Consider the following 16100-nt stretch of genomic DNA (forward strand, 5'->3'; position numbering starts at 1 on the left):
GTGGTATTGTAAATTTGACTTATTTTCCTCTATATGGGTGAAAATGTCAAACCGGTATGACTTTATTCGTCGTGAGAAAATATTACATTTTATAATGTTGCATCAAGTATAAATATATTGTGGATAAACGTTAAAAATTTCATTCGATTCGGTTTACTGGTTTCGGAGATATTAGAGTTAAAAAATTGGTTGTATAAACAATAGTGTTTTACGACAACGGTTCTAGCTTCGCGAAAGATTAACCAATCACGCCCAAATTTGTACCAATGATGCACATATAATAGGTTGACAAACAGTCAAATTTTGAGAATTTTTGATGCACTCTGCACCTCCTGTACACATTTAAACTATAAACAAACCTTTTAAGGTGAATATATGACGAAGCAACAGCTCAAATTTTCAAGAGCACAAATCTGAAGTACCGAACGTCGGATTGCGCTGAAAAGTTGATCGATTGGTCACGACCAGCGGGTAACCAATCGATCAACTTTTCAGCGCAATCCGACGCTCGGTTCTTCAGATTTGTGCTCTTGAAATTTTGAGCTGTGGCTTCGTCATATCTTCACCTTAAACCAACTTGTTTGGAAACACTGTCATTGCACCTCACCACATCGATGGATGTTATTCATTCTGATTTTCGTTTCTGGGAGCTTACTATCGCCGGACTCTCTCTCTCTCCATCTCTCTCTTGCTCTCCTGCATCAGTCTATAAAGTCTCCTGTTGTAAGAGCTAGCTGCAATGATTTTTCGTCAAACAAAATTTCTTCCCATCATCATCGTACGGCGACGACGACCTTTCAGGAGCCTACACTGGCTACTACAGCGTAGAACCTAACGTCCGACTTGATGGTGCTGATGTTGTGTGATGTTCTTGTGCGTGTCGAACGGTACGGTTGGTAAGATCCCCGCGGATGATCGTGTCGTGAGTGAGTGGGGAATTGTATTACGATCATTGAACAGTGCTGGCTGGTCGTAGAACCCTGATGGAACGGGGACGGGGACTGAGGCGCATATGGAAGAAAGACAAGAAAAAAGAAAGAAGAATCAGCCGCGCAGCTAGAGGAACCAATTTTCCAGTTCTTTATTTGGAATGGAAGAGTCCAACTTTGAAGACGGCGGTAGCCCAGCTGCAGTCCGAGGAGTAGTCCTCCCAGTCAGCAGAAGTGACCATTCTTGTTGTGCCGATGGGAATGGGTGATGATGGTAAGGTGAAATCTGTGTGGGGATCAAGAAGAATCGGATCAAGTGTATTGAGTGAGAAGTGACGACGAGAATCGTGGAAAAATTGTGCAATTGTGTGTAATGCAGCAAGTGTGATGGGACGGGGGTAAAACAAAGTTCAGACGTGCTACCGACGACGAGTGTCTCCGATTGTGATACAGTTAGAAATGGCAAAAAGTGAACCATCAATCCGCGAAAAAGGAGACACAAGTTGTGAAAGAAAACGATACAGGCGCAGCAGCAGCAGCAGTAGCAGAACTGTAGAACCAGTTACAGTGTGTGGTGAAATAATATTGGAAAAAAATGAGTCGGTGGTTTACTAAAAGGTATGGAGACCTGTTCAGCTAGGTGTTTCTATTTATATTTTACTCAAACCTTGATCAAAAATTCAACAGACAACAATACCCAGTAAGGATAACATTTATTGTAAATATTTAATATTCATGATCTACCTTGACACCTTGTTAGCTACAAAGTAATTTAACTCTAGTGTTGAGCGTAGAGCATCATCTTCCGAATACTTGTGTTTCCACTTTCCAGCAACAAGCTTTTCTTGATTCTGAACTTAATGATTTCAGTTCAATTCACCGATAAAAGCTAATCAAACCAAATGATACTCAAGGAGAAGTGTCCAGGAAAGCTTGAAATCAAGAATAACTCCAACATACTTTACCTGTTCACTCACTTCGATTTCAGAATCAAAGTGACGCAAAGGTCGAACACCATTACGGTTTCGCCTTTCCGTGAAAAAAAAACAATAGATGTTTTACTCGGATTAACCGAAAGGCCATATTGGCGAAACCAACCCTCAACTGCCTGAAGAGCAATTTGCAACAGGTCGAAAAGGAAGCTGATGCACGTACTGATAAAGATAGTCTGGCAAAGCCATAAGTAAGAAAACCGCTATTATTGAGTTGCCTCAACAGCGTATCTGCTACGAGATTCCACAAAAGTGGTGACAAGACTCCCCCTTGGGAGCATCCACAAACACTCAATTTCCTAATCGCTGCTAGACGCAATGTTGAGAAAAGAAATCGATGTTTGAGCATTTGATAAATCCAATTGGAAATCATTGAAGATATACCATGACTCCGTGCGGCTTCCAATATGGCATCGAAAGGCACATTGTCAAAGGCAACCTCGATATCTAAGAAAACACCCAAAAAGGATTGCTTTTGAGAGAATGCTTTCTCGATATCGTAAACAACCTTGTGTAAAAGAGTCACAGTGGACTTACCAGATTGGTAGGCATGTTGGTTCACATGAAGAGGCACATTGGCCAGATGAACATCACGGATGTGATGACCGACAATGCGTTCTAAGCATTTCAGAAGAAAAGAGGTCAAACTGATAGGTCTGAAGCGCTTTGCTTCTTCATACGACGCACGACCCACTTTCGGAATAAACTTTACAGTAATATCCCGCCAGGATTTGGGAATATACCCTGTAGCAAAACTGCAAACAAGTAGTTGCTCTGAGGCAAAATAGGATAAATCCCATCTGCCCTAGGAGATTTGAAAGGAGCAAAGCCATTAAGTGCCCATTCAATCGATTCTAAAGTTATGATACTCCGAGCCGAAGCTGAAGAATCATAACTACAAGAAAAGACATCAGGTTCATCCGAAGTTGTAATATCCACAAATTCGGGGAAGTGTGTACTGAATAAACATTCCAAAACTTCCTCATCAGAAGAAGTGAAATCACCATTTGGCAAACGAAGTTCGTTCACTTGAAAATCCTTAGATTTTGCAAGGATTTTGTTCAATCGACTGGCTTCACTCAGACTGGAAACATTTGTACAAAGGTTTTTCCAGCCGGATCGTTCAGCAGACCGAAGAGCTTGTCACCTCCCCATGAAGGGGGGTTCGCATGAGACGGAGACAAAAGTAGAAGAGGAGGCCGGTGGCATTGGTTCCCAAAACCCACATACCAGACACAGCCAAAAATCATGGTTCGAAACAGTGGAACCGCTTACGAAAACTACTCGGGTCTATCCATAATAGAATAAAAGCACAGAGTTTCACATGCAAATGATAATACGGTGTATTTTTAGTTGTACTTACTTGCTATATTGTTGCTTAACCTACTTTTGGAGAGTGTTAGGATGTGTGGGCGTCAGTGTAGGCGTGTATCCCTCGGCGATCGTTGGACGTCGTAGTTGCCAAAAATGATAGCCGGCGCCATGCCAGCTGTCGCACCGCATCCACGGTGACCCACCATCGCTTTGGGGCACGGGAGGCACTGCCGTCCATTATATGGCAGTGGTAGAAAGGCCTGGGAGGTAAATCACACGAAAAAGCACTTAATCACACGCCAGAGAAATCCGCACTACTTTGGGATTTGTCTTAGAACTTGGTTGCCTTACCGATCTCAAACTATCTTCTCAACTCTACTCCATCACTATCTTCTGGATGAACATGGAGAAAGTATGGCTGTTGATGAGAATGACACTATTTAGGCATGTTCTCACTCGATAATCAAACTCAAGGTACCTAAATCCGCGGTCTGCGAAATCTCGCATCTTCACCACTCGATCACTTAATGATTTCCGTGCACAATTTGTATTCGCACCGTTGGTTGGTTCTACGGTTCACAAGTTCAGGTAATTCGCGATCAGGTTTTACAACTTTGACGCACTAAACGGCTGCGAGGTTGCCCTCTTTGTATTAACCCGGCGACTGCTAGCGAAGAACGATTGGTAACTACCTATATCGTCGCAGGTACAGATGTGAGGCAGCAATTCGCTCTTATCATTGGCGGGTGGCGATAAGAGCCAATAGACTTGTGGAGAGTGAGATGCTGAGCGGAGTGATCAAGTAGGGTTCCTGATATATCGTTATGGTAACATACAGGTATTATTATCAGTTTCTCTTGGCAGCGATGGGATTTTGGCGTGTGATTCGGGAGTGCATCCCCTAGTTCTGATTCTCTATCCAGGCGACAAGCGACGGTTCTCTGAGCGATTATCATGGCAGTAGCGATAGAAAAGGGTATATGTTCTGTTGTTTCTGTTGTGTGTGTAGTGTATTGAACATGATAAGATACAATAACTCATGCTTCCATTCTGTACAGCGACTCTAGGCGGCTAATCTGCTACCTTCGCGAGGCTGCTGGAAGTGAGCAGGTTACAATACCCCCATACCAGACTGCAATATGGGAGACCATCCCAATATAGCAGTTTCTCTCTTACCATGAGCAATCCACTCACACGATCGACAATTGCCGACCTAGCAAAGTAGTGTAAGGTGTCGTCAAGTGTTATCTGTTAATCCACACAAAGTACATTCTTGTCGGGGCAAAAATTTGATATCTCATATGTATACATGGTTGTTTACCAGATAGGCTATTGTTTTTACTGGCTCGAATTTAGTTTACTATGTGCCTGAACAATAACAATAATTACTCATATCACATAGGAACAGATCAACGATAACTCGCAGTTGTTCGACGTGATCATACCGATCTTGTTTACGTTTGACTGGTTTTGTTTCTTTGCACAGACAACTGAAGGTTGTGTTTCTGCTTAGTTGAGGAGCCACGAAATTTAACAAAAAAGAAGTTTATCAATATTATAGAGCGACAAAAGCAACTTACATACATTCCACTTACTTATCCAGACATATTAAAATTACACATGGTTCACACTGATTCCACTCAATCAACGTTCTCGAAAGCAGATTTTTTTATACCTGCTTATTATCACGCGCACCCGACTTCTCATTTATTACAACGCAAATTCTCGATCTAAACTTTCATCCGCAAACGAATTTTATACCACGCAATCTACGCAAACTTTCGATAATTACAGAGTTCCAACTCCCAAACGCACACGTGTTCTATTCTAAAGCTACGCAATCTCTCGGTCGATTCAAACTCTCAGATTTACACGAAATCTATACTTAATCTACGCAAACTCTCGGTGATCACCATTTCCTCGAACATTCAATTCGCATATCAAATCCCTAAATATTCACGCACGCGATCCGAACTAACTCCACACAGTAAACCCGAATATGCAACACTATATTTTCACACAACTAAAATTTATCTCATTCATTCCGGAATCAAATCTTGCGCTGCAAATATTCCTAAATTTCTTCCTTCTTTATCTTCTAGCTCATATGATGTTGCTCCTCTTCTAGCTATTATCTTACAAGGAACATAGACTGGACCCAGTTTTGCTGAATAATGGTCAGCTGCACTCGAAATTTTAAAATTCTTTTTATAAACCTTTTGACCAATGTTGAAAACGGGTGGTAAACCTTTATGCTTACTATCATAATTCTTCTTGTATTTCTCAAACTGTTTTTTATTGTTCCTAACAACCTGTTCATATACCGAACCCAAAGCTGCTTCTCGGCGTTGGACGAATTGATCAGCTGACGGATCAGAAGTGTGCCTATCTTGAAGATGGTCCCTTCCATCAACTACCGACTCGTATCCGTGCACTAAGAAGAAGGGTGTGAATCCCGTAGACGAATGCTTGGTGTTATTGATAGCAAACTCAATGTCAGGAATCTTAGAATCCCAGACACGATGATCGTCCTGGCAATATGAGCGAATGCAAGCTAAAATAACTCTGTTCACTCGCTCAACAGGATTGTTTTGACAATGTCTTCTAGCATTTTTAAAATGATGGACATGAAATTTGGACAACAAATCTTGGAACTTATTTGCTAGGAACGTTACTGCATTATCTGAGACTAACACTTGTGGAATACCAAATTTTAAAAACCAATCACATTTAATTATCTGAGTCAAACTGTCAACACTTATTTTCTTAACAGGAAACAAACGAACATATTTAGTGAACACATCCAGACAAACTAACAAATCACTGTTTCCAGATTTACTACGAACAAAACCGCTTATGTAGTCCATAGCAATCATCTGAAATGGGCGAGTAGCATTCTTTTGCTCTCCCATTGGAGGAATTGTGGCAATAGTCGAATGCTTCGACTGCTTGCAAATGCCGCATTTAGACAAAACTCGCTTGACATCGACTTTCATCTTAGGCCAGTAATATTTTAACTTAATTCGTTCTAGAGTTTTTTCTGTACCAAGATGCATTAATTTGGCATGTTCATCTTCAACTAGTTGCGCCATCTTGTCAGGTGGCACAACCATTTTCCATTCCAGTCGTCCCATATCAAAAGGGGATCTGGAAGTGACGAACTTATATAAGTCGCCGTTTTCAATTTTAAAGTTCTGATACTTTTCTGGAGTGTCACTGACTTTCTTCTTCAAATCATTGTACCATTTTGAAGTGGAATTTTCAAAGATAGCACATACAGCACGACTAAGCGCATCGCAAACTACATTGTCTCGTCCTTTTCTATGTTTAATAGTCATGTCAAACTCCTGCAATTTTACTGACCATCGTGACAGCCTTGAACTCGGACGCCACTTTGAATTGCAGATAAACGTCACTGCGGAGCAGTCAGTTATTAGTGTAAAGTGTGAACCTTCCACGTAACATCTGAAATGCTCGATCGCCTCAAGAGCAGCTAATCCTTCCTTATCGGTGGGCCCATACTTCTTTTCACAGGAGCTCAACTTTCGTGAAAAGTAGGCAATTATGTGTTCCTTACCATCCAACTCCTGCGTCAGTATGCCTGCAATTGCTACATCACTGGCGTCGGTTTGAATGGTAAATTCTTTACTCCAGTCTGGATTGGCTAAGACCGGCTCCGAGATCAAACATTCTTTCAGTTTGATAAATGCCTGTTCGGCTTTATCATTCCACCTAATCTTCTTGGGCTTGCCTTTCAACAAGTCAGAGATAGGGGCTGATATACCGCTAAAGTTCGGGATGAAGTTGCGGTAGTATCCCGCCATCCCTAAGAATCTGCGAATCTCCTTTGGAGTTTGCGGGCGAGCAAACTTGGAGATCGCAGTAACTCTTTCAGGGTTCGGTTGATAACCGTTCTCTGAAAGAATAAAACCTAGATATTTTATTCTCTTCAGGCAGAATTTACATTTGGCTAAATTTACCGAAAGGTTTGCTTCTCTTAAGCAATCAGCGACAATTTTAAGGTATTTTATGTGATCCTTAAAGGTTCTGGTTGCAATAATAATATCATCCAGATAAGAAAAAATAAATGGTTCATAAAGCCCTTCTTTTAAAACTCTGTCAAGGATCCGAGACATTGTAGCACTGCTATTGATAAGCCCAAAAGGTAGTCTTTTATATTGGAAAAGACCCCTGCCAATAATCTTAAAACTTGTGAACTTTTTTGAGCTTTCCGCAAGCTTAACCTGCAGAAAAGATTCCTTTAGATCCAGAACCGAAAAGTAGCGATTCTTACCTAAATTATTCAAAATTCTCATGGAACTTGCTAGAGGATATGCATCTCGAACAGTTTTGGCATTGAGCTTACGGGCATCTAGGCAAAGCCTCATATCGCCATTTTCTTTGGTAACTGGTACCACTTGCAAGGCCCAATTAGAATTTGACGGTTCAATGATGTCCAAATCTAACAAACGATTGATTTCAACATTGACTTTTTCTTGGATTGTAGGAGACCAAGGATGGGGGTTCAAATGAATTGCGTTGCTATCAGTGAGCTCAATGCTATGCTCCATAACATTGCAAGCTTCTAGAGTGCCAGTCTCTGATACTTTGAAGCTTTTCTTCACTGATTCTAGTAATTCAGTCTCTTCCGCATCGAGGATGTGAGAAGCTGGCTGAATTTCATTACTTGATTCCACATTACAAGTGTTAAATTTATCAATCCCTTCAACGTCATCAAAAGTTAGCTTAATGTTGAAAAGTTTAAAAAAGTCCATTCCTAAAATGCAACGAGTTCCCAGCTCAGGGACAACTAAACATGGCAAAATTCTTGTTGTTTGATTGACTGTAAATGGAACGTCAACAAATCCATTGATTTGCATTGGTTCCCCACTGGCAGTTGAAATTTTTATGTCTTTGTCCAGATCTTGAATTTGCAAAAAGCTGGTTAAATTTCCAAAGTGTTCTCCAACTAATGACACATTACTTCCACTGTCCAATAATCCGTGTAATTGAAATCCCAAAACGCTAAATTTCAAAAAATATCTGGCATCATTTTCCAAATTTACAAAAATGGTTTCAATTTGATGAAAATAACCAGCAAAGTTACATGGCTCATCATGTTCATGTTCCTCAATGGTACAATCTGTATTTTCCTCAAATTTCGAAATGATTTGTTGAAATGTTTCAGTGGTTTGTGTGTTTTGACTCAAACCTGGAGGAATTTCTGAGGTTGGGAAAATCACCTCCTTTAATTTCCCCTTCTCTGGTTTTTTGCCTCACAAAATGGACATTCCTCGTAATGAAACTCTGGAAGACCACATATGCAGCAAAATACATTGCGCCTTGAAAAACATTTTGTAAAATGATGACCAAATCTTCTACAATTAAAGCAAACTCGTCGATCAGGAACTCTGTAATGCCTCAGAATATCATCTAAGGACAACTCCCTCCATCCACAATCTGGTTGGTATTCCGGTTGAGCATGTTGGTTGTTGTTGTAGTTTGCGTTGTTTCTCGGTCTATTGTTCTGCAAGCTAGGATTTTGATTTGAGCTACTTTGATTGTTTCTACTATTGCTTTGATTAGGTTGTTGATTTCGCTGTTGACCAGTTTGATTAGTATTGTTCGGTGCTGGTCTGACATTGGAATTGGTATTTTCTCTATGGTTGGTATTGAAATTGATTTCATTAATTTTTTGATTTTCGAATGAAAGCACAAATTTATTCATGATGGCTTCATTATTGTTGTCAATCCGAGTGCATAATTGTTCTAATTTATGCAAGTCTTTCACGTCTACTAAGGCCAGTCGGTCTCGGTAGATGGGCCTCATTGTATGCCACATTATATCAAACTTGTCTTCTTCGGACATTGGAGTAGTTCTGTATAAAAAGAACTGCTCCATTCGAACTAAAAAGTTCGAAAATAGTTCGGATTTAGCTTGGAACATTGAAAATGAACGCACTTTCACGTAGTGATCAATGTTACTTGGCAAAAATTGATGTCTTAAGGCCTGGATGAAATAATCCCAGTTTTTGTTGCGCAAGGTCGGCCATTTTGCAACAAACCAATCTTGGGCAGGCCCAACTAATAGAAAATGGGCTGATTCAAACAATTCCTCTTTGGACATTTTCTCCGAGTGAGCAAAAAATTCCACTCTGCGGAGGAAAAGGTTCAAGCCAATTCCATTGTCATTACCGGCATACTTGATCGGCCATTGCGAAACCGGCAGTGATTTCCTACTATTCGGAGTACTATTTGGAAGGTTGAAAAATAAAGGATTATTCGGCAATGCAGGATTTGAAAACTGAGATTTTATGTTGAATCCCGGTGGAAGAAATTGAACCGAATCATTTTCATCCTCGATTAGTATCACATTCGGATCGAAGTTCAAATCCAAATCTGGAGCACCATTTTGCATTTGGTTTACCGGTGATTTATCGGAGATTTTTTCCGTAGTACCCGTGTACTTTTCAATCGACTCAATCAAATCAAAAATCAAAGCTCAAAAAAGTTCACAAGTTTTAAGATTATTGGCAGGGGTCTTTTCCAATATAAAAGACTACCTTTTGGGCTTATCAATAGCAGTGCTACAATGTCTCGGATCCTTGACAGAGTTTTAAAAGAAGGGCTTTATGAACCATTTATTTTTTTTTTTTTTTTTTTTTTTTTTTTTTTTTTTTTTTTTTTTTCAAAGAACGCACGATTATTAAACTTTGAACACATCAAACAATTATTCTGTCTTATTATTGTAACAAATATTTATACCCGTAACACAATCCAACGTTTGAGCAAGAATTTTTCGTGAATCGTTCACCGATTCACGAAAAATTCAGCTCCCATATGCTTCATACCCTTTATAACAATAGTGTTAAGGCCATATACTTAACACTAAGATAAAGATAAATAACTTAACCTAAACTCAAAACAAAACCAAAACGAGTTGTGCTACCCGAAAGCCACAATGCTTTCCAGAAACGTAGCGGTGAACAGAACTAACAAGCCCTCAGAACACACCTCAACTCAAAACATAAAATGTTACCCGAAAGCCAAACTGCTTTCCAAATCACGTAACGAATCTTACTTCAACTAAACTTTACTTTTGTGGAGGTGCACTGTCCACAAAAATAAAATGGCCTTAAGACTGAAGTTATAATCCTTCCAACTAGCTTTCATTTGTATACACGGGGTTTTTAGTTGGGCGCCATGTTACAAAAATAAAAGAAATTAATTATTACAAATGATTGACGTATCACGGACACATGGAACCTTACAAATGCAAGGGCTCCACGTTGGGCGCCATGTTACAAAAATAAAAGAAATTTAATTATTACATCGGATTGACACTTCTGATACACATAGAGAACCTTACAAATGCACAATTTACAGACAACACAAATTGACGCAACACGGCACATAACATAAATTTGCCCTGTTATCCAGATGGATAACATCTTCCGATCACAGGATGACGAGGTTTCATGCATTGGTTTAGGTCCATCAGTCATCCTGGAATTGTATTTTAGATGGCAGTATGCCTTTTAGTTCACAGCATTTGTTGTTGTGTTCATAGCTTGGTTTCTGGAAAGCATTGTGGCTTTCGGGTAGCACAACTCGTTTTGGTTTTGTTTTGAGTTTAGGTTAAGTTATTTATCTTTATCTTAGTGTTAAGTATATGGCCTTAACACTATTGTTATAAAGGGTATGAAGCATATGGGAGCTGAATTTTTCGTGAATCGGTGAACGATTCACGAAAAATTCTTGCTCAAACGTTGGATTGTGTTACGGGTATAAATATTTGTTACAATAATAAGACAGAATAATTGTTTGATGTGTTCAAAGTTTAATAATCGTGCGTTCTTTGAAAAAAAAAAAAAAAAAAAAAAAAAAAAAAAAATAAATGGTTCATAAAGCCCTTCTTTTAAAACTCTGTCAAGGATCCGAGACATTGTAGCACTGCTATTGATAAGCCCAAAAGGTAGTCTTTTATATTGGAAAAGACCCCTGCCAATAATCTTAAAACTTGTGAACTTTTTTGAGCTTTCCGCAAGCTTAACCTGCAGAAAAGATTCCTTTAGATCCAGAACCGAAAAGTAGCGATTCTTACCTAAATTATTCAAAATTCTCATGGAACTTGCTAGAGGATATGCATCTCGAACAGTTTTGGCATTGAGCTTACGGGCATCTAGCCAAAGCCTCATATCGCCATTTTCTTTGGTAACTGGTACCACTTGCAAGGCCCAATTAGAATTTGACGGTTCAATGATGTCCAAATCTAACAAACGATTGATTTCAACATTGACTTTTTTTTATATCGTATTGCATTCCATTTACATTTCACTGAATTTCCTTACATAATTTATACTTTTACACACACACAGTTTTCAGGATAGTGAATAGATTGGTCGATCTCAAACGTAATCGTATAGTGAATCAAAAGTAATTACTTCTTATCTGCGATACTATTACTTTTGATTCACTATACGATTACGTTTGAGATCGACCAATCTATTCACTATCCTGAAAACTGTGTGTGTGTAAAAGTATAAATTATGTAAGGAAATTCAGTGAAATGTAAATGGAATGCAATACGATATAAAAAAAATTCAATGTTTGATAAAATCTGTTAAAATTCAGCTTAATTCAATATTAATTTCATTTAGTTGATAATTTAATTCATTGTGCTAAAAACTATTACTCTATTTACATATGTACAACTTCTTGCCAAAAATTCAAAGAAATTGAACCGAATCATTTTCATCCTCGATTAGTATCACATTCGGATCGAAGTTCAAATCCAAATCTGGAGCACCATTTTGCATTTGGTTTACCGGTGATTTATCGGAGATTTTTTCCGTAGTACCCGTTTACTTTTCAATCGACCTAGTTTGTTCGCGATTATTTATAAAACTTTCACCGCGATCTTCGTTTTGACGTGGAATTACCGGCGGCGGCGGTGGCGGCGGAGAAGGAATCTTTTGCCTCTCCTGTTCTGCATTATTATTGCGCGCGCGGCTATCACGATCGTTTTCCTTTACCGAATCCGTAGTTTGTTTCGCTTTCTGCTCGTAAACCTCATTCAATCTGTCCCGAAATGTGGGAGAGATTGTGAGTCTTCGTATTTCACGCTGACTCATTTTGCTAATGCTCATCACCGGACTGAAATCTTCCTCAAAATCAACTAAATTATTCGGAATAGCTTCACTGTCTACGCTCTGTGCCATTAGTGTCCTTTCACTTTAATTGCACTTTTCTTCTCTTCAATAACCGATACGATTAATCCTCGAATGTTTTTAAAACGATTACTTCTTATCTGCGATACTATTACTTTTGATTCACTATACGATTACGTTTGAGATCGACCAATCTATTCACTATCCTGAAAACTGTGTGTGTGTAAAAGTATAAATTATGTAAGGAAATTCAGTGAAATGTAAATGGAATGCAATACGATATAAAAAAAATTCAATGTTTGATAAAATCTGTTAAAATTCAGCTTAATTCAATATTAATTTCATTTAGTTGATAATTTAATTCATTGTGCTAAAAACTATTACTCTATTTACATATGTACAACTTCTTGCCAAAAATTCAAAGAGATTGCAAGAATTCATTTTCTAATTTCTTCAAAATGTCGACTTCAGAAATTCAATATAAAATTCAAAATGGGCTTAATCTAAAGAAATCTAAAAAAAACTATTATGTACATATTTACAAAGCCATCCACCATTGCATATGAAATTTCAAAAGTTGCTTTATTATAAGCGAATGACTCCATGCTAGAAAAACTTCGTCAAAATTGGTAATCCACTGTACAGTTACATTTACGTTGGGCGCCATTTGTCACCTCCCCATGAAGGGGGGTTCGCATGAGACGGAGACAAAAGTAGAAGAGGAGGCCGGTGGCATTGGTTCCCAAAACCCACATACCAGACACAGCCAAAAATCATGGTTCGAAACAGTGGAACCGCTTACGAAAACTACTCGGGTCTATCCATAATAGAATAAAAGCACAGAGTTTCACATGCAAATGATAATACGGTGTATTTTTAGTTGTACTTACTTGCTATATTGTTGCTTAACCTACTTTTGGAGAGTGTTAGGATGTGTGGGCGTCAGTGTAGGCGTGTATCCCTCGGCGATCGTTGGACGTCGTAGTTGCCAAAAATGATAGCCGGCGCCATGCCAGCTGTCGCACCGCATCCACGGTGACCCACCATCGCTTTGGGGCACGGGAGGCACTGCCGTCCATTATATGGCAGTGGTAGAAAGGCCTGGGAGGTAAATCACACGAAAAAGCACTTAATCACACGCCAGAGAAATCCGCACTACTTTGGGATTTGTCTTAGAACTTGGTTGCCTTACCGATCTCAAACTATCTTCTCAACTCTACTCCATCACTATCTTCTGGATGAACATGGAGAAAGTATGGCTGTTGATGAGAATGACACTATTTAGGCATGTTCTCACTCGATAATCAAACTCAAGGTACCTAAATCCGCGGTCTGCGAAATCTCGCATCTTCACCACTCGATCACTTAATGATTTCCGTGCACAATTTGTATTCGCACCGTTGGTTGGTTCTACGGTTCACAAGTTCAGGTAATTCGCGATCAGGTTTTACAACTTTGACGCACTAAACGGCTGCGAGGTTGCCCTCTTTGTATTAACCCGGCGACTGCTAGCGAAGAACGATTGGTAACTACCTATATCGTCGCAGGTACAGATGTGAGGCAGCAATTCGCTCTTATCATTGGCGGGTGGCGATAAGAGCCAATAGACTTGTGGAGAGTGAGATGCTGAGCGGAGTGATCAAGTAGGGTTCCTGATATATCGTTATGGTAACATACAGGTATTATTATCAGTTTCTCTTGGCAGCGATGGGATTTTGGCGTGTGATTCGGGAGTGCATCCCCTAGTTCTGATTCTCTATCCAGGCGACAAGCGACGGTTCTCTGAGCGATTATCATGGCAGTAGCGATAGAAAAGGGTATATGTTCTGTTGTTTCTGTTGTGTGTGTAGTGTATTGAACATGATAAGATACAATAACTCATGCTTCCATTCTGTACAGCGACTCTAGGCGGCTAATCTGCTACCTTCGCGAGGCTGCTGGAAGTGAGCAGGTTACAAGCTTTCTGGTAGGCCTCTCGAACCGACCTGAAAGCCTCCGATCCAGCCGATCGTCGTCTGTTTCAACTCTTTCTACATTGTTTCCTGAGCTTCGCCAGATCACCACCAAGGGGTTGCTCTTGTGGTCTTCACAGACCGCAGAGGGCAAGCTTCTTCAAAAGCTTCCATGATGAAGGCCGTTGTAGTATCATCTAAATCACTTGAAGTGTCAATTGATGGTGAGTATCCATGAAATTCGGCTGCAACCAAATCGTTGGTTGACCGGGGGTTCCTGAAACGCAAAGTTTGCGAAGTAACATTCACTTCACATGTTCAAACAAGATGTAGCGATGGTCAGATAAAGATTCTTCATCTGACACATGCCAATTGGTCAGCTCGTGACTAATTCTACTAGAGTAAAGCGTTATGTCTAACACTTCCTCTCTAGTAGATACCATGAAGGTTGGACGGTTGCCTATGTTAAGTAATGCAAGATCTGTACTACTTAAGTATTCCATCAAACTGGAGTTAATGTCTGAGCTGCCCCAGATGATATGGTGAGCATTAGCATCACTGCCAACAATTAGCGGAAGGCCTTTTGAAGTACAGTATGCGATGACTTGTTTGAAAGCATCCGTAGGGGATGGTTAATCATGCTGTAAATAAACCGAACAATAAACGTGTTTCTGTTTCCAACTGATCTCTCTCTCTCTCTCTTCTTGGCGTAACGTCCTGATTGGGGCAAAGCCTGCTTCTCAGCTTAGTGTTCTATGAGCACTTCCACAGTTATTAACTGAGAGCTTCCTCTGCCAATGACCATTTTGCATGCGTATATCGTGTGGCAGGCACGAAGATACTCTATGCCCAAGGAAGTCAAGGAAATTTCCTTTACGAAAAGATCCTGGACCGACCGGGAATCGAACCCGTCACCCTCAGCATGGTCATGCTGAATACCCGTGCGTTTACCGCCTCGGCTATATGGGCCCTGTTTCCAACTGATACTTCGATTGTAATAGCACATACATCTCTTCCAGTGGTTAATTCAGAGATGAATTTATTATTATTATTATTATTATTATTTATTTTAATTCAAAATTTAGAAAGAGGGAAAAGCCCCCTTGAGCGATTCAGAGATGAGTTTACAACGATTGCACACGATTGACAAGCACACATGCTCGAGGCATGACACGCGAGTTTGCCATTTAATTTTTTTACTGAAAGTAGAAAACATCGAGTTCACCAGGTTTCCAATGTAGAAGTTCCCCTTACGAAAGTAAGGTTCTTGGACTAATGCTACTTGAGCTGTACCATTTTGCTTAAGTCTGCAAAGATTAATCGTTGCTGTTCTTTTATGCTGAAGATTGATCTGATCTTTACGAATTTCCTACGAAATTTCAGAAAAAATGTCGGAAAGAGTTCAAGTGAAATCTTACGAGAAACTCCGCAGATACTTATTCGAAAATTATCGTGAAGAATTTCGGGAGAAATCCTGACAAAACTCAGGCAACTCGAAAAAAAGCAATCCCAGGAGGAAATATTAAGGAAATTCGAGGAGGAACTGTGAAAACCTGTGAGAGAAGAGATCCAACAAAAATATTGAAACCCCATCTGGAAAAAAAAATCCCTAGAAGAACTTCTGCAAAAATCCCGGGAGAAACAGTTGGAAAGTTATCTCGATAAACCACTGGGCAGAATTCCTGATGGAACTTTGCATTAATTTTGGAAGGATCTTCAAGAGGAATCCAGCGAGAAATAGGA

General features: G+C 39.8%; 1 protein-coding gene across 1 annotated transcript in view; it reads right to left on the reverse strand.

The window, feature by feature from the left end:
* LOC134290285 (histone H2B-like) overlaps positions 1–3171 on the reverse strand; it is a 6727-nt gene extending 3556 nt beyond the window's left edge. Inside the window, exon 1 of the mRNA XM_062857384.1 lies at positions 3152–3171. Within this exon, the coding sequence (XP_062713368.1) occupies positions 3152–3171 (20 nt within the window). The remainder of the gene's footprint in view (positions 1–3151) is intronic.
* Between the last annotated feature and the right edge of the window lie 12929 nt (positions 3172–16100).

The sequence above is a fragment of the Aedes albopictus genome, chromosome 3, assembly GCF_035046485.1.
Source record: "Aedes albopictus strain Foshan chromosome 3, AalbF5, whole genome shotgun sequence".
Taxonomy (NCBI): domain Eukaryota; kingdom Metazoa; phylum Arthropoda; class Insecta; order Diptera; family Culicidae; genus Aedes; species Aedes albopictus.